Here is a 23,212-nt window from a genome sequence, read left to right on the forward strand (position 1 = left end):
GTCTGGGATTTCATTTCATCGCACACATTTTCTCAACTCTTCGGTGGTTTTCCCCCGCGGGAAGAGTTTATATTTTCAGGGTCGTTTCGCTCAGAAGGAGAACAACTTTAATGTTCACTTTTGTGGTAAAATTATTCTTTCAACCGGTACATGCACTTGAAAACAAAAGACAGAAGAATTTATTGATAAAAAGTGCAGAACACCGCAACGGCCATAATTTATTACCAGAATGGGGGGTATAATTTTCGGTACGGTTCCAACAATTCTCACAAAATCCTCTTAACTGTACAGTTCTCTGGCTCTAACCTACATTCTACATTTTGCTAGTTGAATTGTATGCTATAACAATAACAATGAGAGGTGGTGCTTGGTGAATTTATTCCAAACCATTTTCAGCTTTTATTTCACCGAAAAGATTTCAAAAGACAACTGAAGTGGAATAGAATTTTGATATAAAATTCACTTCTGCTTGCAAGCATACACCAGTTTGATATCTTCTTAAATATCCCAAGGTACAGATTGCACATAATATATAAAAAGCAGAACCAGTTTATTTCACACATTTTGGGTTTTGCTTTGCATTATTTTTCTTTTAAACTTTCGTACGGTGTACGGACGTATAGTTTTGCAGTTTTACAGTGCATTTTACAAGATAGTGCCATAGATACACACACACTGCATTTTGTCGATGGAGAAATTTTCTTTCGAAAATAAATGATAAAATAATAACCATTTTCACCCAAGTTTTAAATAAATATTTATGCATGCGAAATGCGGAATACAATACAAAATAATATGCAAACGAGCTCCTTAAATTGGTGTTGGTATAGTAGTTTGTTTGTTGTATGAAACAATGGTGAAAATGTTTTGGAACAATGACGAAAATGGAAAGTTTTTTATTGGAATTTTGTGGAACAGAACTTCCACTTCTATATATCACTACTATGCTTCGGCGAAAAAAAAGCACATAAATCTATTCGTTAATCCTTCGTCGGTCGTCGAGTAGCACACAATTACTTAAATTAAACTCAGACTCACATCATGGAAATTCGCATTAGAATAGTCGGTTAGAACTAGGGATCGGAACAGATCGTTTTTATCTGATCTGAAATCTGAAAACTGCAATCTGAAAATTTCAGATTCAGATCGGATAACTTAAATTCAGATTCAATCTGATCTGAAATTTTCAGATCGCATGGTTTCAGATTTCAGATCAGATATAATCTGATCTGATCTGTTATCTGAAATTTTTTCTATGGTCATTCGATTTTTTATATTGAAATTTCAAATTTATCCTCAATCTGAAACTGATCTGATTTTTTCAGATTGAAAAATTCAGATTTTTCAGATTTCAGATTGAATTCAGATGAATCTGAAAATTTTCAGATACGATCTGAAATTTTTCAGATTGATCTGATCTGTTCCGAACCCTAGTTAGAACTTTCAATCAGGGCCTATTTAATTCCCGAAATTACTTTAAATTCCTGAAATCTTGTTACTGTTAAAGATCGTAATCATTGCAATGTAATCGGTTAAGAGGCTCTTCTGACGCTTCGATGAAATAGTAAAAAATAGAATTGGTTGTAACAGTTTGACCAGTTCTGAGAAAAGTCAGTAGTTTACCGAGATTTTTATATGCTGCTTTCTCAGAGCTGATGGTCAAACTACTACAAACAAATATATTTTTTATTGAAAGCTAACGTGTTGTGGTGGTTATTGTCGTCTTACATTTTCAGAAAAGTTGTTTAAGAAAAGATATCAGAAAAATAATCAAAAATGAAGCCTTTAAAAATCGCTACAATGTAGACTTTTCAGCTAAGTATCGACGCATCAAGAGGCTAAAGAGTCAGTACTTAATAAACGCACAAATGTAATGCCTTTCAGCAAAGCATCGATGCCTCTTAAGATAAATACTGGATTTCAGTTTACTTTTGATTATATCTTTCCACCAGAATTTATTTTCAAAAATGTACGACCGCAATAACAACCACGAATGTGATAGCTTTCAAAAGAAAATAGATTTGGATGTAGCAGTCTGACCAGCTCTGAGAAAACTGACCAGTTTATGAAAATTTCGTTAAACTGCCCACGTTTCTCAGAGCCGGACGAACGACTACAACCAAAACTAATTTTTATTTAAAGCTAACACATTCGTGGTCGTTATTGCAGTCGTACATTTTTCGAAAAGAATTCTGATGAAAAGATATCATCAAAAATGAAAAACGAGACTCGCAAATGTATGCTACAATTTTAGTGTAGTTCCGATGTCTCTTAAACGTACCAAAGGCAATTTTAGGCAATAAAGAAAACTTAGACTTAGATGCATTGTCTTTTCAGAGGAAAAGTAAACTAAAGAACAGAAAAAATGTGAAATTTTTGAGAATTTAATTCACTTGAAATAGCTTCTGCTTTCGATAAATTAAAATTATTTTTTTAATGGTTTCGAACAATTAACTTCTATAAATTTTACGAATAAAGTGAGTAGAGAAAATGGACCTTCTGACAGCGAAACCCCAAAATGTTTAACTTTACATCTCGAAATTGTACATTTCTTGGATGAACTATTGAAATACCTACAAAATTAGCAATCACAACAATAGTTTGAATAAAATTTATTCAGAAGGTGAATCCCGGTAGGTTGGAATCAGTTATTAAAAAAAGTCGAAATTTACACACCCGTCGGGTAGTGATATGACAATTCTATGAAATGTTTTCGGGTGGTTTCGTTCCCAAAAATGTTATTTTAAACTTCAGCAGTTTCTATACTTCCTAAATATCTAACTGTGACCCATATTCCGTCACAGTGGAATTGCGGCTGACTACATTTAGTCTATTTTGTGTGAATTCCACGAGAACAATGTCTGGGTCCAAGCTCATAGAATCATTGCTCATAAGTCACCTTATTCCACAAAGATTTTTTTGTTACATTTGATTGCGCCTGAGATGACCCAATTACGAATGTAATACCGAATCAATTTTCTGTCTTTTGTTTTTTGTCTTCCTTTCTCTTCAAATTAGAAATGGTTATTATATACCCTTGACAATGATGATCATGATTATGATGATGATAATAATGATCAACTATACATTTCTGCCATTCTTTTTCTTTTCTTACCAAATGACACTCATAAAAGTGCTGCCAATTCCAAATAAAATGCAAAATGTTTCGTTTTGCTATATAATTTTGAGCAAACAAACAAAAAAATCCAACTCCACTTTTACTGCATCTAAAAGATGTATTTACGAGGTATATGGTGCTGGTGTTTATGCAGAAAATACAATCATGTACGGTGTCTTAAAATCACGAAAATACACTTTTACAATGTCATATAAGCTGTTCGAGTAAAATTTACAAAGTACTCAACAGTAGATGAAGCACATCGCAAATACTATATTGTGTACTATGATATGGTGTGTGTGGAGAGAGCCCACGTGGAGAAAACATTAAATCAGTATTATGGCAGCATATAAATTACTAATAGATACCAAAAGATAGCACTTTTATGTCGTACAAACTTCGGTCACCGAAAACTTTTGCTGATGTTTTTTAGTTCCTGTTGTTGTTGTTGTTGTTGTAACAGTGTGTGGAGGCAAAGATCAAGTTCATAGCAAATTGTTCTTCAACTTGAATTTCACAGAACATTAAACGTTAGTATATTGAATTTTATGACTAACGGTGGTCATAATTTGTTTAAGACGTTAAAGACATTGCTTGCGTTGGTATGGTTTACCAATTTGTCATATGAATAAGGAAATTTATCTTACAATGCCAATATGCGGTGGAACCCATTAATGTAAGAGACACAAAACAATTTGCAGTGTTATTTAGTCTATCGAAGAAGGTCAAAACGATGCAAAAGGTGGAGCTCTTTGTCTTGATTTAAAAGATATTTCGTTCCATTTCAAACGGTCTGTAAAAACAGTTTCAGTTCCTACGCTTGATTTTGAATATGAATCGAGGTTTGAACATAAAAAATTCGTACAAGAGGGAGGATGGAGCGCAGCGAGTGGTGATCGTTTTATCATACTTATAGTAGGTGTTAATACATTTTTGGGGAAATTTGGAAAATTCTGGGAAAATGTACATAAACGTCGAATTTTCGCATGAACTTGTTGATCCGAGGCGAAGCCGAGGTCAATAATAACGCTAAAATTTGACTTCGTTTTTCGTCCGAGTTACGAACATGCTTCACCGAAAAAATGCTCCATTGATAAATGAACGGTGTTCGGTGCATGAATTTTTTTTCCAGAAAATACAACCTTCGTGGACTTGACATGACTTTACTTAACTCGTTTGTTGATCAATTTTTTTTTTTTTATTCTACATCGTTTTTCATTTTATTCTTGCCACTTCACTTTACCTATCGGCCAATAGCTAAAAATGTTTGAACGAAAAGTAAAAATGTTCAGAGCGAACAGCTTTTAGCCGTTGACTTCAGAAACTTTAGCATATCTTTCTCAAGTCACGTTTCGTATTTCATTGGCGATTACCATGGATGAGCAGAAAAAAATGCAATTCACCACAGCAGCGTACCCGGTACAATTATGCATTTTAGATTGATTTCATATTTTATAGCGTACTCGCCAGTTTCGTACATAAACGAATGTCACTGTGACCAAAAGAAAAATTTAGCCGAACGATAATCCAGCACATAACAGTGAGATTCAGTGTGTGCGCAGGTATCAGCAGGGTCAAGGTTGAATTTATACGATGATTGAAATACGTTTGAGTTCAAACGAATTTCAATTTTCAAAGGGAATAAATTTTTTTTATCTCGTGTTCTCTTGTAGCACTTGTCATACATAATTTATGTTCGTTTCAGAGTGTGTCTTTAAAACAAAAAAATTAATAAAAAATTCAAAACTTAATTTACATCCTAAAATTTCAGGTATCTGTTGAAGAGTGGTATAACATGTGGGATGCTTACGCTAAAGATCCGAGCGGTGTATTGGACTGGCAGTTGAGGTACTGTTGTCGTTTATTATTCATTTATCGCACTTGGACTGTAATAAGCCATGACACTTTTGACTAGCTCAACGCAAAGAATTTTATCAGCAAGAAGTTGTATTACGGTATCCTAAATAGCTCCGCCCTCTACCATTTATTTCTCCTTGTTTTTCTAACATTTATTTATTTATTGAGCCACTAACCTTTTAGAAACGGCAGACAAATAGCTATATAATCATTAAATCTGCTACTTATTTTGTTTCAACTACCACCCAATGTTCGATACAAAATCTATTACTTCATTTGTTTTAACAATACGTTTTACAGTAAAAATCCGCATTACATGGAAGGTATCGCTCATTTTTATCGTTGCTGTCGACAACAGATGATTAGCCGTTTCTAAAAGACTGAGGAGGGCGTACTTCTCGTCAGAATTCAGCGGAATATTTTACATTTTATTTCTTTGGTCAATTTTACGAGTGCATATTTCAGCCCTATCGATTCGGGTCTCAATCGTACTTGACCTTAACTAATTCAAGAAATTGTCCACACAATTTAAGTCTTCGAAAGAAGAAACGCCCTTTATTTAACAGGCATTTCCAAAAAACGATTTTTGAATAGGATTTTGATTGCGGTTGTTTGTTAAAAATGAGTTGTTAAAAGTGGATGGAGTAGTGCTACTGCTCCAAGCATTTAAGACATAAACGATTTGGAGGCTGAAGAGTTTATAATCAATCAGAGCAATGCTCACTGAGAAGCATTGCTCCGAGTTTTCTTCATATTGATTGATGACGTGTTTTCGTTGTATGAAACCTTATATGCACAATCTCAAGTGGTAGCATGTAGTACCTCGCATCGCTGAAGCCTCCAAATTTTATTGTCATCAAACCAGTGTTAGAGCTGAGAGCACTAACGTGCTGTGATAATAACAAATCTAAAATCTAAATAACAATCAACTCCCCACTAGATACATGAATTTCATGTTCGATTTGGAGGATGCATCCAACGATGGTACCATCGATGCTCAGGAATTCGCTCTAGTCTGTTCCAGTTATGGCCTGGATCCGAACGAGTGTGAGCAAGCCTTTGCCAAGATGTCTAAGGTAAGCATTCCGACTCGAATTGTTGTTGCTTTTGTGCTCTGAGTTATTTATTTCTATTATTTGTCCAATAATAAACCAGGGTGCCGTTGAGGTCAATCGTGACGAATTTGCCATTTTGTGGAGAGAATACTTTTCCACTGATGATGTTACTGCACCGGGCAACTTTATCTTTGGCAAAACATCCTTTTAACAAAACTGAACTCCCATTTACAATTGAAAAATGCCGTTAAATCTTATAAAAATTCAATTTTTTTCAAATTCCTAACTAAAAAAAAACAATTCAAATCAATTAAAATGAATTACAAAAGAAAAAATTGAGAAATAAAATCAATAAAAGCGAATTATAGAATTATATTGAACGAGATTTCAACCAGAAGATAAAAAAATATTTACACAAAATTATATGATATACATATATACCTTAGGCGGACTATATATTATTAGGGAGACAAAACAAAAAAAAAATAAGTAAAATCGTTGGAAATAGGGTCTATGTTAAGTAATAACAATATTATGTAAATGAATGTTAAATGTTTTCGTAAAACTTAACTGATATCGCAAAAAGACAAAGAACACAGAAGAAAAGAACATCAAAGAACAACCACAACCTTATTAATTGAAAAAGAGTGTTTCATCGAACTTTATGAAATGTTAGTAAATTGTAGCCAAATATTCTCTTCTTACCACACTTTAAATGAATTCCTTTAGTTTGTGTAATAAAGAAAAAATAATAATAATTTACGGGTGTAAAGATGACTTTATCAAAATGAAAGTGGAAATGTAGAGATAAATATTCCGTCGTAAAATAAAAATGCATATAAAGTAAACGAAGTGGACTTTCTATTTCAACTGACCAACATACATCATCACCTTGCATTGTTCACCAAGCCAATTTCTCGGTAAGTACTCCTTTCGTTCCAGTAATTACGCTAGGTTAACTTTTCTCCTTTTTAACACATTGCACAAATTCCACACAGATTGATTAATGTTTGCTAGGCTTTGAAGCAGGAACTCTTTTTGGGAAAAGTACTAGATTTGTGCTTGAAGAATTTTTGCCTATAGATCAAGTCGAAGGTTATTCAAAATGTCAAAAATCATCCACAGAGAATCCTAACCTCAACGTATGTGCAGTGAAAATGAGCAGGCACGTTGTTTATGTTTGAAAATAGAAACAAATGTTTGAATGGTTTTCATTGTTTTCTTGTAAAATAATGAGCTTAAACACTTACGCCATACAAGAAACAATCATAATTTCTCCTTTTAAACATTGGAAATCTATTAAATTAAACGTTTTTGTAGATCCGGACAAATCATTAAAATTAAACGGCATCTCAATAATTTCATTTTTTTTCTCCGAGATGAGGTTAGGGTTCTCTATGGATGAAGGAGCTGCTGTCATTGTTCGGGTTTACAGTTACTCGGACTTGATCTATACTTACACGACAGAGTAAAGTTAACCAGGCAAGAGCGCTTGTTTGACTAGGGACCTGAATAATCTAGTAGCCCTTGATATTTTGCGAATAAAATTTTTCAATTTATGTCAGTGTTCATTTGAGTTCATTTTCATCCCGTGTATTTGGTCCCTTATTGGACGTTTCGAAAATGAACCGCTCCTGCCTGGTTTATTTTACTCTGCCGTGATACTTATGGAATGGTTAAAATTTGTTAACGCATTCACTTGAAATGTGCCGAATCCTGACATTTTGCTAAACCCTAAATGTCAGCCCTTCCAAGTGAGGGTGTAAGTGTTGCTTTATCCCCTAAATGTAGTAGCGTATGGTTAAAGGAATCAGAAAAATATTTTCCAAAAATTTTCACGACGGAAGTGGTCTGAAAGTAAACCGTATTCCATATGTATGAAATAGTATTTTTCGTACCAGGCCAGGAAATGACGATTTTTTCAGCACCAGTCCGCTTGCTACCCGTGTTAATATTTGAACATTTCGTCTTTAATTACCCGTGTTATGGTCTAAGAATATATTTTCTTTGTGCCATAAACACATAGGGAACAAGAACACTTATTCCATTTTAACATTTCGTCTTTTGAACATATCGTCTTTTTCATTTGAACATTGCGCCAAATGTCGAAAAGTAATGTTAAAAACGAACGGAGTACGAGTAAGGAAAATGAGGACGTGTGCTGAAATAGTATGTTGTGTTACAAGTATTGTAATGTTGATTTTTTCAGCAGTAGACCCAAGTTTTCCTTACGAGCGGAGCGAGCCAACCGAGAATTGAATTAGACAAGAGCACAAAAAAACATAGTTTTCATTGTAAACAATCACTCTTCAAATTTGATCGATCACATTGCTTTGCATTTTCTCAAACGAATGCTGTAACAACTCATACAAATTCCATATCAACACTGCTTTGAGTGTTGTAATATCACATCAAACGGGTGCTGAAATAAGTCACTTTACAACACTAAAATGAGTGCTGAAAAGAGTCGTATTTCAATTCTCGGTGGCACAAAAATCCATTTCCTGTCGAGGTACGAACAACGTTTTGTGCACATAACAGGACAACTGAAATAGACAAAACACATTAATTTACTTGACAATTTCACCATAGTAACTTTGTTCTATCATATAGTCATAGAAAAATTCATTCAAAACCGTTCTTACACGATAAATCGTAAAGAAATGAATTCTTTCCAGCACGATATATCGTTCGGGAAAACCTGACATTTCATAACAAAAAATCATGGCAAAATATGTCGTGTTTCAGTTGTCCGGTGCATAAACCGGTTCTACGACCACATATATTGAAACTGAAACGAATTCAGGCTCTTTTTTACGTTACGATTTGGTAAGGGCGGAGGATACATATGTGAACCTCGGACGAGGATAACTACGAATAAATCAACAGAACGCTTCTTCACACCGGGTAGCAGCTGAGACAATAAAACAAAATCGCTTCAGCCTCAAACGTTGCGTCCTTATACAGGGATCTCTACAAATACCCACATCTGAAATGTCTCCAGAATCTGGAGTCCCGATACATAACAAAAGTGAGAAAAACGAAAACAAACAGAGAAATCAATTCCCTTCTCTCCCAGTTGCTGACATCGTCTCTGGCCAGCGTGGTCATTTGATCTTCGTGAGAAATGCTGAGAAATACGTATTGATCCCCTGACGCCAAAAATATTTTTTCTTTATTCGTCGATGCTTGTATGGTTAGAGGTGATCGAAAACCGAAAAATAGTATATTTCAACATACCCCAATACACACAAGATGTGTGTGCACGCGCGGGCGAAGCCCAAGCGAAAACACACATCGAGTGTGTATTGGGGTATTTTGAAAGATATTTTTCTGTAATAGTGAGAGTGTGTTGGTGCATTCCTTCCCAACCGTTACTTTCCTTCTCGACCGTTTACTTTCCCTACCGACCGATTCATATCATAGCTCACCAATACACTCTCACGTATACAGAAAATGCACTTTTCTCATGTAAGCTTATAAGATACTTGCTGGATGAAGGTAGGCGTAAAGTCTGCTTTACCAGGCAATAGAATTCATTACTTATCAATGGGACAAACAATGTAAATGCTACACTCTGAAGTTGACCGATTCGAGGCGAAGCCGACGTCAGTCAACACACAAAAATACATTTGTGAGAGGTGAGGTATTTTACTCAAAAACTTCAGATAAAAGGTTCGTCGCCCAAATAAAATTTCCAGTCCACACCAGACCTTTTCTGTTTAACAAAATGGACAAAATGCCGATTAGTTATTGAAGCTTACCCATTTGCTGTGTAGACCGATTTTCATAAATATGTCTATTGCTGTGGTATTGTCTCCCAATCTTCGATTGAAATATTTCTCCATGTTTTTGATTATGCAACCAAACGAGTCAAAATAACAATGTTCAAACCAGTACGTAATCTACTGTTACTCGCTTCGAAAACGAGTTCTGCCATCGACCGAAAACGCGTTTCAAGGAGTCTGATCAGAGCTGAAATTTCGCAAATTTAAGTTATAGAGTTTTAGTCGATTTTACTGGACACTATCGGAGTTTGAATGACGATCCAGCCTGTACTGAAGAAAAATTGCATCCACGCCGTCGTCGGTATATAAATTGTACCTAATAATAGCCCATGTACTACCACAACCTACACGTCTAACATATCTTCAACAAATTAGCAAATAGAACAGAATTTTATTTCGGTTCTCGCTTAGAATTTCTTGCCCGCTAAAATCCCCATGAGAACCGAAAATGCAACGTGAAATGTGTGGAAAAAAAAACTTCGATTAAACTTCGATTCAGAAATTTATTGGATATAACCAGAGAATGAACCGTTCGCATAGAGCTTTTAATGCATTAAATTGGAAGAAGATTGAGTGGTGGTGCAGCGGTGAATTTTTAACCATTCTAAACATTAGTTATTGTTAGCATGCAACCGCACACATATTTTCAATATGATACTCCACTCCATGTAAATTGTATTACCAAAATAAAGTAATTTTTTTGAAAATGGAACTTTGGAAGATGTTTAACGGAGGAAATGTTTACTGGCTTTATTTAGGATGTGATGTTGGGTACGCTACATCAACTCTATTCATTGACATATACACGACATATTGTGGATTGTAATGTAATATGATTGCATATGAATCTATCCTTTCAGCAACGGGAACAATCGATTTGAGGTGGTCAATTTATTATGCTCGTAAAATATAAGAGTTTAAGGACCAGACAAGAGTAAAGAGGCTATAAGGAATAATATTCCATGGGATCCACTTTTTCCCATCGCACACATAAACGAAAGAATGCCTTTTACCATCATCATTGAGACGTTACAACGGAGGAAAAAAAAACGGTACCTCCACTAAATTTATATGGATGTTTGGGGCCCATGTAAAATGGTTTTTATTATTCCCCGTTGAGCGATTTTATTGTATTTGTTTTCATACAGTCAAATGAACAGCGAAGGAAAGCAAAAGTTATATTTTGTTTGAATAAATATGTGTGTGATGTTGATGTACAATATATACAATTGATTCGGATGTCGTCAACATATATTATACTACATCGTTATATCACACCAGATGGTAAATGAAGAGGTTTAGAAGCAAAACGAACTTTGCTGACTGTATTTTGGACGTTAAAACAAACCATCTTCGAAGATTTGTTTTGCACTGACCTTTGTATAGTGACGCTACTCCTAGAGCGGGAGCGAGTTTGTTTTTTGAATAAACTGTTGGTAGTTCTTGGAAAACCCATCATCTAAATAGATGTAAAAGAAGAAAGAAAAAGAAGACATTCGAAACGAGCGCAAGGCTCAAAGTATCAGAGTCTATCTCTAGATTTAGCTCTATCTGTGGTAAGAGCAATGTCTAGTGCCACCCACGTCGCGACGTGTGAAAATGTGACAAATTCTCTCTGTAAAACCTGCTTTAGCTGTCTAAAATTAACCTTTTGCATGATAGCGCAGCATAATTGTCAATCTCAGCAACGCAAAATTGATCGTGTCTCTTCGGCCTTATGAAATGAAGTTAATATCTAGCAAGACTATCAAAACATCCGACCGGGCTACGAAAACGAATTCAACTGAAAACTGACTATTGAAACTGCAAACCCTTAGCAAATAACAATTTTGCATGCATCCTACCAAGGTAAGTGGAGTAAACATAATTCTCAGCAAGCACAACGAATTTTTCTTTTCTTAAATTAATTTACGTGCTCAGTGACACCGTCTTGTATGTATACCACAGTCTTTTGAAAGTATGACGTGTTTTTAATGTGATTAGCATCTCCTTCGTTTCTTTTTTCTTTATTATTTAACGTTCATCTGGACGGGGGGAACATGGAAAATTTAATCTTGAGAGAATTTTTCGTTTTTTCGTTGTCTGAATATCTTTATTTAATGTATAAAGCGTCAGTTTGAGTGTTCTAATGATTTTGTTCCGAAGAAAATCGTACCCATCACTGTCGGAATTTCAAGCGGTACATAGAGGTCCCCTTTATAATATTGAGAATGTATTTATAATGAACTAAACATACGAACTTTACGATTTGACCTTATCAAAGTCATGGCTTCAGATTTTATGTTTACAAAACAAAACGACCATAAAAGATGTCGACCGTAATTAAAGAAATTGACAAAGTACGCAGAAGGAAATATGGATCGACATTTAAATATTTTAGAGATTACCAGTACGCGACCGAATGAGTTGTGGAATTTGGACTTAATCTCTCAGGAATTACACTTCGAATTGGAAACATTATTTTTCTTTTTGGATATGTCGACATCTGCTAGGCATCGGGCAATGTGGCACACGCGATCATAGTATGCACCCTTTTACGACATGTAACGAAAAGTCATGACTGTGCCAGATTCGCCCCTTAGAGCTGAATCTGGCACACCATCAATTTGTATGGTGTGCCAGATTACCCCACGCCTTGAAAGCAATCTCACACAATTCTAAATCCCAAATTTTTATCTGTTTAAATGTAGCTGATGGCAAATATATAATTTCATAAAGGAACATCAGAGGACAAGGGAAACTCAGAATAAAATAAAATTCGCCAGAGCCCAGCCCGAACTTAAAATGTTATAAGAGTAGATTTTCACTGGTCGTTATTTTGTGGTATTGCTTGAAATATGAAGAAATAAATAAAAATTCCAGGTGCTCACAGTTTCTCAAGACGAATATACGGAGCCCAAATTTTACTTAAAATACCCTGATGGCAGAAAATGCCTAAATTTTTTAAAATATCCAACCCACAAAAATATGGACCTACAATTATTAAAAGATTTGTATGTGCAGAATAAGCACCAGCTGGTCTACAGACAAAAACATTTTGTATTGTAAACAATTCAAAAACAACCTACTCACAGTGCATTTCTACGTTAACGTCATCTATGCGTAATACGTATTTTACGTATGATTGAAGTAAATAAACACATTGTTAAGAATGTGTTTTGATCGTTTATCATACAAGAAGTGTGTAGATCAGATTATTCTGCACATACAAATCTTTTAAAAATTGTAGAGCTAAATTTTCTAAATACGCGACCGAATCTCTTTTTAGAATTAAAATTTGAAACTTTCAGTGATTGCTTGAACTTATCCCCAAATGAATTGACCTAAAAACTGTAATCCCATATTTTTATCTGTGCTTGCAACGTGCAAGGAAAATTTAACTTTTCGTCACTGCGTTCGGAAATACTCATTGAGACAACCGAGTAATAAATGTTTTTAGGCACACGACACGCGAATTCATATCTAACTGTCTAAAAAAAAGTATTCACCACTCGGTTGCATAAATAACTGTTTCACGCACTAGTGTGAAAAGAAACCATCGAATGGTTGTACGGAACGGAAATACGAAAAAATAATGTGAGACACAACGTAATTTTACCAAAAAAATTTGTAAAAATAAATTTTAAATCCTAAAATCATATAATTTGAAAATGCAAACATATTTAACACACATCAGGACAGACCACGGTCTTTTCGTAAATAATTTCTGTGGGCACGCCGTATTATTGTTATATTCATTGATTGATTGATTGATTCGTTTTATCCACTTAATAACTTCATTTAAAAAATGAAAAAAAAAAAATGTTCATCGAGGTAAATTACCTCTTGAAACATGAAGTGAAAAGATTATCGGCTGTTGGTTGGTTTTTTTTTCTTTCTTTCTCGGTCACACAAGAGAGAATAAATAATTCGATAAAAACTAATTCATTGTTTCAAAATCGAAATCGAAAGTGCCAATTTTGTATCTCGCATTTAATTTTAATTTTTTTTTCTTCTTTCGTTGGTTTTTATGTTTTGTTTGAAAACCGTTAAATCACTTTAAGTAATAACTTAGCTTTTTATTCATTATTGTTTTCGATGGGCCTTTCAAGCATTTTTTTTCTTCGTCTTCATAATTGACCCAAACATCCGCTTCGACCTCAAAATAAGTTCAATTTACATGTTTGTAAATTGCGTGTTAACGGGTTTTTAATACAAATATTATTCAATTAGAAATAAGGCGTAAGTGAAGAAGTAACCGTGTGTAGTAGTGACATCAGAACGTTTAGAAATGCTGACAAGCGGAGTTTGTTCCTATCAAATTTTGTCGGAACAAATAGCGATAAAATTGTTGGCTAAATAGCTGCTGATGTTAAAATAGTAATTTATGCAACAATTTGCGAAAAGTGATTGTTTTTGTCACTGTATTAGGGGAAATAGTCTTTCAGATGCCATTCACACACCAAAAGGTTATCTGGAAATCCTTTTTGTCACTAGTTATAGAAAGTAGACGCTCAAAATATTTTGATTTGATTGTTCTATTGTTGTCGTGTTCGACATCTTTCTGACTGCTGCAATCCACCAGTGAAACAATGCATGGAAATAGTGAACATTTGACGACGGAATAGCCACCGGTTCCATCAAAAACTCGAAATACCGATAAATTCCCCATCCCAGAATCTCACTTTTATTTATTTATTTTTCGGTTCACCAAGTACACGCCGAGGAGTTAGGTAAAATATTCCCTTTTTTTCATTAACGGAACATTTGGGAATCGTTTCGAGTTTAGCCAATGATATTTATCCAAGACGAAAAACAGATTATTTTAGTCAAGCAGAATTATATCTTCATAGTATTAACCCATTTAATGCACACATACTTGACCCAATATTTCGGTTTTCGTGAGATAATTCTTAATACAAAAAACATATGGTGTACGGACCGTGTGGAATATTACGTACGGTGTATATACATCTTCTATCCATTGTATTATGAACATATCGTTAATACTCATCTTATATATAAAATGGATAGATTTGCCGAACACAAGACAATAGTAAATTATATGATTGGAGTCGTTGGAATATACTTGTACACATTGGTTAAAATGATAATGCAGTGACGACAGAAACCCATAAAGCTTATCAGGTTTATCATTTTTATTATTTTGAAGGAAACGTTTACGTTTTTTTTTGTCTCAGAGAGTAACCGCAGTCGGTTAAATGAGCGAAAATAAAATTTATTTTTCCGTAACATTAAACCCTTTAGAATTTTGCTGCAGAAATTGTTTTTAGAAAATTTTTCTGTTGATTGACAAAAATAATCTTTACATTTGCCGAGGAAATGTTACCCTTTTCGCAAACACCATCTGTGGTGTTAAAAATTAGAGCGGTGGTCTGGTTGAGCAAATCGTATGTAAGACCAAATGAAGTGAACGATTATGTCTCAATTTATTGCAAATACAACAAAAGAATTAACAGAACACATGCATTCTGGGTGGCATGTCTACCGTCCATACGTAAAAGAATATCGCTTATTGAATCTATGGTTTTACGTCGTTCCGTTTTTTCATATGATAGACCCGCCTCGAAGCTTCTAGTATGAAAATACTGGAAAATTCGAAGCCGAATGACGAGTCTAAATAAATCTATGGAAGTGCTAACAGCGTATGTATAGAAACATAATCTACATCTGCTGACGACAAGGTTAAAAGCGATTGAGCTAGGATTGTGGTTTCTTATATTGGGCAATATTATAATCAAATTACTGAAGTGATAGATTTTGTACGAATCACTATATTTTGTGTAAACCAACGCACTATTATTCATTATCATTTGAACAATCAACCTGTTACAGACGGCTGTAATCTGTTATCGACAACTACAGCAATACTAAATGACAAGGTGACAAGGGACTAATGAGGCCTTTTCTTAGCAAAAAGCATGTTCAAAACAAATGAAGTAAAAGATTTTTGAAATTAATCTCATAAAAAACCTTTTACCAAATGAACTTTTAAAACTGTTAATATACTTTCCGTGGTACATTTGGGACTAAACCTATCTTGCCCGTTTCTCTTCTATATACTCATTGAAAAGTATAACCTGAAGTGAATCATAATTCGGCAATCAACGTCATAATCGCCTTCGAAAAGATGATCGCCTAGAATACAATGTAATGGTAAAACTCGACGTTGAGTGAATGATTAGAGATTTGCGACCCTGATCCCTATTATTAAATTCTAAATTATTTTGGTTCGTTGGTTAGAAAATGTCTATTGTCGCTAGTCAGACTAGCGTTGCGAATCGTGTCAAGTCGCGTACAATATGGAGATTATAGTACAAAGTGTCATAAATAAAACATAAAATGTCTCGCTCTTAATAGCCTTCTCCTATCATATGAATCATCTTTATTAAGTTGTTGATAATAATGCACACTGCAACTGTAAAGTAATAAAAAAGCCTTTTCAAATTTTGTATGGAAAAACTTTTACCTTTTCCGTTCCGTAGTGTATATTAATTGCATTACACTAAAAACAAACAGGAAACAAAGTTGCTGTTTCCTTTTTTTTTTACATTACATTTACTCAAAGTATTTGTTTTCGTAAAAGTTATTTTTATTTTATTTTTTGCGCCCATAAAAGACGTTGTTAGTTTTCTGTGCTATGTATTTATTTATGCACTTTTAAGACAACACAGACGGTAGGTATTATATTCGAAATCGGTATCACTGTCCATATAAATTATTCAATTTTGCCGATAGCCAATAAATCAGAACAGCTCGTTAAATATATCTGTAATTTTCTTCAACATTTAATTCAAACAAATTGAAAGTGAAAACACAAATTTGAACACAATGCGGTTAATCCAAGTGAAAGAAATGTACGGTAGATACACGTATAAATCGGTTGGTAATACATCTATACGAATAGGTATGTATATACGAAAATGGTTTTATGCTGTTAAATAAGTATAAATAATACACAAAACCTCTTTAGCATTGTTTTAATTTGAATGTTGGATAAATGGCCACGATATACTTTACTTTAACACAACAACTGAAAGTATTCAACTTAATCCGATAGTCTATGCATAAATTTTTATGTACATTTGATACATTATGATACCGAGAATGGAAAATGGAAATAAATACATATAGGTTCCGATGACAGGCCTTCCACTCAACGTAAAAGTATATTCGTAAAATTGTAGAAATTTTTTAATTACTTTTTGACCAGGAACAATTTTTGAGAAAACGTTTTCTCAAATTTTCCGAAGGTTTTTCACATTATCACAAAAAACATTATTTATTTTTTTGATAAACTATGGAAAAATATAAAAAAAGATGAGAAAATTTCTTCCCAAAAATAGTGCATAGTCACGGTGAGCTTATAAAAAAAATTATTCGATCTATCGTGGACAAGAAATGTCTTTCGTGGTTTTTGTAGAGGGCAGCACCACGAGTCGAAATAAAAAAAAAATATTTCGATGGGAAATTTTTTAATAGATTGATTTTTTTGTTTTTTTGGGGCCTGCGGGAAGCTTTGAAGACTGTTTGGAACCTACTGGCGACTCGTTAGATCACAAAAATATAGTTGCTGTTTATCCTGAGGTTTAAGCTTTACAGCGATACCAATTATGATATTTATGACTACCAACAAACATCTTTTACGAAGTAAATGTCATTCAAAAAGGTCGCTACGAATTTGCTGTATCACGCGTGGATGATTTCTATTTTGTCTCAAAAAATATGTTTAGTTATTCCAGTCGAAACCACTGAAACCACAGATGACCTCTCCAAGGGTACTGAGCGAGAGAAATAGGTTCATTGTCAGACGTGTTTTCCCCAGGTGCGGTTAGAATCATCGGGGGTCCATAAGAACCTATATAATTTCATACGCAATAGTTATCGTAGGTCTTTCGTAGCAGATAAGTCTTGACTTGTCAGTCACCCTAAATAGTGTCAGAGCAAAGCTTTTTTTTGCCTTAATGTAGTATCATTAGGTTTTCTACATTAGCCGTTTGTAGTTTCTGAAGGCTTGGATTAGTTTAAAAGAATTTGTAGATGGTGGAAGGCCTGTGACTGATGTACACCGATAGCATAATCTTAGAGAATAAAATAAAAGAAAAACAAAAAAAAAATCAAATAAATAGTTAAACCTAAAGCGGAGTAATATTTTTTTTGGTGTTAAACGTCGATCCGTAGTGCAAGTGCCGTGCTAAGTGGTACCTACGTAATAATGGTATCTGATTATGTTTACAAATTAACATAAGTGATAAACTGTAAATGAAATAGAAATGAAAAAGTGAAATGAATTGTTTTAATCGCCAGCACGAAATTGTTGTCTTTGAGAGGGGATGGATAGATAATAATATTAAAGTTTTATCTCTGAAAAAAAAAAGTTTTTGTTTTGTGTGTTTTTTTTTCGTTTTTGTTTTTCATTTTTCAGAGTTTTTACTTTATTTCATTTTGATGTGTATAAAACACTGGATATCCGAACCGAATAAGTGTGGATATGGATAGATAGATGTAAAATTGTTGTATGGGCAATAATGAAATTGAAATTCTCAATTTTTAGTTGATTGTTGAAAGCGAAGTAGTTAACATCATGTTTTAAAATTTATTAATAGTTTTTTTGTTTGGTTTTGTTGGATTTTAAAAATTTGCTGAGGCTTTTTTGTGTGTTTTAAATTTTTCTGTCGGAATAGTGTCTGTGTTGACATTTTTAAATTAAACAAAAATGTTTTGATAAAAATGTAAAAATTAATTTTTATTTCGCTCATTGAATTCATTCCAATTTTAATTTCGGAAAATATTATTGAAATTATCGATGTCATTTAATTTGCTTCCATCCATATACAATACACAATTATGTGAATCGTGAATCATTAATTTTTTGTTGTTGTTTTGTTTTGTTTTATCGCTTTAAATATTAAACAATAAAAAGGAAATCAACAATAAATTCAAAGAAGTGAAGTTTTATGATTGCTGAAGTAGTCGCGTTATTATGTTAGGCTGTAATTCATTTTCATGACTGCCTCCGGAAATTTGTATTTTGTGGACTATGATTGTTAAACATTTCTCTCGTTTTTTTGATGATGATCATGATGATGATTTTTGTTCTTCTCTTTCGGTCACAAAAAACAATTAATTCTACAATGCATCTAGCTGACCTACTCATCTACTGATTGTAACCCTGTATCGTGACCTATACCCACGTAATGACCGTGTTCGTGTCAATTGTTAGTTTTAATGAGCTTAAAACGTTTTTACCCGACCGACTTAAGCTTTGAGTACAATTAATTTTTCATATAAATTCGCTCGTTTGTAATTTAGGGAAAACCGGAATTAATGCAAGCCGCTATATGCAGCGAGTAGTTGAAAAATACCATCACAACAATGATTACAATAATGACTCCAAAATTGATCTCATAAATAGTTATTTATGCCACCGAGTGATCAATGCTTTATTAATCACACGATGTGTGTTGTCACACTCGGCCTACGACATCGAGTGACAATCCAAATATTTAGTGTTTAAAAAATAGTTAATTGTTTATCGAGGGAAGAAATTATGAAATTCTAACAAGAATTATTGTTGGAATTTTTCGGCTTTTTGCTTCCAGAGATGAACGCAGGCGAGAAAATAGCCATTTACTTACCTCAGATGAAACTTCGCGAGCCTTTGTGGTGAAAACTGTTGTGTTTACCTCGAGAAAAAATTTCACTTTCTCGAATGAACACCATCGAAATAGAACCAACTTTTCCCTAGGTAAACAAATAACTATTTCATATGTGCGAGGTGTGATTAACCGTTTTTCTCTAAGAAACAAAAACATCAATTCGGGAGATGTGCTACATGCACACCACACTGAAACATAGCATTTTATATAAATGTGAGACGAACTTTTAACGTTAATTGAAATAATAGCGTCCCGTCTGTACATTTTCTCATGAATATATTATCGACAAAGTGTATAGTGGTGGTCAAGGATAGTGGAAAAAAGTGTGTTTAGTTGTCGTGTCGTAGGATTATAGCACTCCAAAATAATTTGATTTCAAAATTAGAATTTGCTCTTATTTCCTTCAAACTTATTCGCACCAACAGATCTCATTGTCTCACAATCATTGCAGAAACTTCGTTGCTTAATTTCTGAAAAAAAAAACGATGAAAAATTTGAACATACAAAGTGGATTTTATCACACACAAAACATTCTCTCATCCGATATTTTCCCGACAATTCTAATAAATAAATGTTTCAAAAGTTTTGAAATTTTGTTGACATGGCATTCAGCTTCAATGTTTGATATGTAAACACCATTCCTGTTTTCCGTACGATGTTTAGATGTTAACCATTTTAACGTCGAAATACGTGCGGTCTTCGGATCTATGTGGATGTGCGGTGATGCCAAAGCAATATGTTGAGTGTAGAGATTAGTATTGGAACTGAGGTCAGTCCATTATCACGTGAGGCCGAGGTTCAAGTCATTACTTCATTGATATGAAATTTTTAAACTCGTTTCACATCAGGGGTTTAGTGAGTAAAATAATTTAGTAACTGTTCGGAATTCTGTGTTTTGCCTTGTGTTGTTGCATCCCTCGCCTTCGGCTTGAGCCCGAAACGCCACACCTGGCAAAATAAAAAGTTCCAAACAAGGACGTAATTCGCTATTATTTTCATCTATGCCTTTCGGAGCCTTGAAATATTCTAAGTACTGGCGTGCCAGACAAGTTCAAAATTTTGAATTTTCCTCTTGTCAGGAAACGGTCTTTCACTGTGCAGAAATGAGGATCAGAGATGATTTCAGGTTTCAGTTTTTCTGCACGGACAAAGCCGCCTCTATGACACTATAAACAAAAGGGGAGAAAAATCAAAAACCAAGTCTGGGGTTCCCTTTGTGCTATGATGCATGTTCGCTTACAGAATACAAATTTCGTGTTACGATGGAATGGCTCATATGTCTGTTTTGCACATCGAAACTGTTTCTGCTAAAAATAGGAACTTGCGTTAAGGTTAAAGCGTTATAACGACATTGAAGATAGAATAACCAAAAATGTCAGAAACCGTATTTTGAGAAAACAAAATTTTCGGATGAAATTTGTAAAACACATCGAACGAACAGGAAACTGGGTAAAATTCGAAATGTTCGCAAAATTCAATAAGTCAAACTAATGGAAAATTGACAATTTTGCTGAGAAAACTGTGTTTTCAGTTTTGCAAATTTCCTTGCCATAAATAATTTCGTATATGAAGAGAGCTGCTTTACTTTCCGAAAGTGGTACATATACACCATCTGCGTGGCAAAAATCTAGTGATTCATAATTTATCACATTTATACTGTGAAGCAAATACGTTTTTTGCTTCAAAAATTTTTCCATCAAAACAACAGCATCTCACAAATTCAGAAATTACCATCACACCATATACCACACAACGTTATTATTATATCGGATCGAGAGCGCCAACTTTCAACCAATTTTCTATGCGATACAGAATGGAGAAGAAGAAGAAAAAAATTGAGCAAAAAGGTAACTTCCGCAAATGTAACGTAGAAAATGAAATTGTTGTTTTTTTGGTTGAGACAAAGAGTGTCACAAATTCCAGACCAAGACCACGACCAATTTGTAAACAATTTAAATTTGAGACATTAAAATCACTTTTGCTGGAAAGAAAAATGATTTGGGCATTAACGTATTGTGTTGTTAAACATTCGAAAGGTGAACAGATTAGAATTCTGTGAAATATTTTGACTCCGGATTAGTCCGATGAAAATTCGAAATGAAAAGTGGCAAGGGATAAACCAACACAACGTTGAATCACAACCCATTCTCATATATCAGAATGCGTTGCAATTTATTTTTCAATTGATTTCAACTCATCCCATGATCCACCCAAAAATCATCCGAGATTCTATAATCAAAAAAAAAAATCTATTCAGAATCCGTTTGTTCATCAGTTTGTAGTCTTCTCCAGACTTTGAATTTCGACTTATTTTCATTCAAAAATGTTTTGTATTGTCCTCGTGGGCAGTTAAATTTAATTGATCTTCGCTTCGTTAAAACTGTGTTATAAACTACGTCCTACTAATGTATGGGACCGGATTCATTGATATACAGTGTTAACGGAACACTGTATAACATTTAAATAGATTTACGCTCACATTCCCATAGTCTACATACTTCTACATACTCCTACAATATTTCAATTTAAGTGAAGTTAAATGTAACGTATTAGTATCGCTTTCAACTCTTACTAATTCGATACAAGCTCAAGTCGACAATAGGATATACATATCTCCGTCTAAACAATAGCGCTTGCCGAAAGGAAATTCACCAAGTTTGATTGAAAAACAACATCACAATGGGGATGTCTACTTTATGACGGATATTCCAATAAATTGTTTGTCGAATAAAACTTTCAACGGGAAATGGAGTATTTGTAAATTCTGAATATCAAATACCGTTCCACCAATTCCTAGATAAACTTGACGATACGAAAGCTCTTCAGTTCGCTTCGAAATGGTGAGCCAGTAATAAGCTTGTCAAAATATATTTCGCATAAATACCCAAACGAAAAAATTCACGAATATGTGTGCTGTGCGAGAGGTCTTTTATTCGTTGGCACAAGAAAATAGGCCTCACCACTTGGGTGGGTCAGGTCAATTGAGTGAAAACTGGTTCAATAGATTTTTGAATCAATAATAATTATTCTAAAGGACCGCAGGCCATTAGTTTTGTTTGTTCAGAGTAGGGACTCTCTTCTTGACATTTATTCCATTCCACTCTATTTTCTGAATTAAGAAAAAATTCGTATGAATTATGGTCGTCGCAACACTAATTACAGAAGTTATTTTGTTGTCAATAGACAAATTGGTAATTATACTTTCAGATCGATCGACTTCGTCGTTAATTTTTTTATTAATTCGATTGAAAAATGGATAAATCGTCACGTGACTCCGACACACGATACAAAAAACGTTGTTCCTACTCTGTATTTTTTGTCGAACTCGACTCGTGATTCTAAAACTCCCCTTCAGCTGGGAGCTGGAAAATATCCTTTTGCTTTCTATATTACGCAACAAGGTAATACTATCCATCTACGAACTTATCCTCAAGAATTCCGTTCTACATCGATACGTCGATTAAAAGAAAAATTTAAGAAATCATTCAAGTTATGGTGGTACGGACATTTTCTGTTTGAACGTTTTTATCGCGCACAGCCTCAGAAGTTCGGTATACTAGATAGTGTTTTAATCAGTTCGATATCTCTCAAGCGATAAAGTCGTATTTGATCTTTGATTTGATTCTTTATTTATCCCAATGTCTAATAGACCAATGTCTAATTGTCAAAAAAACATTTTTTTGCACTCCTGATTATCATTCTTCACGCTGGCATTCTGTTTCATTAAAATATTGT

General features: G+C 34.0%; 1 protein-coding gene across 1 annotated transcript in view; it reads left to right on the forward strand.

Annotated features, from left to right (window-relative positions):
* Positions 1-6,432, forward strand: part of LOC119067430 (calexcitin-1) — an 88,458-nt gene extending 82,026 nt beyond the window's left edge. The window contains exons 5-7 of the mRNA XM_037170402.1: positions 4,890-4,966; positions 5,916-6,051; positions 6,131-6,432. Of these exons, the coding sequence (XP_037026297.1) occupies positions 4,890-4,966; positions 5,916-6,051; positions 6,131-6,241 (324 nt within the window). The 3' untranslated portion in view covers positions 6,242-6,432. The remainder of the gene's footprint in view (positions 1-4,889; positions 4,967-5,915; positions 6,052-6,130) is intronic.
* The last annotated feature ends 16,780 nt before the right edge of the window (positions 6,433-23,212 follow it).

The sequence above is a fragment of the Bradysia coprophila genome (assembly GCF_014529535.1).
Source record: "Bradysia coprophila strain Holo2 chromosome X unlocalized genomic scaffold, BU_Bcop_v1 contig_12, whole genome shotgun sequence".
Taxonomy (NCBI): Eukaryota; Metazoa; Arthropoda; class Insecta; order Diptera; family Sciaridae; genus Bradysia; species Bradysia coprophila.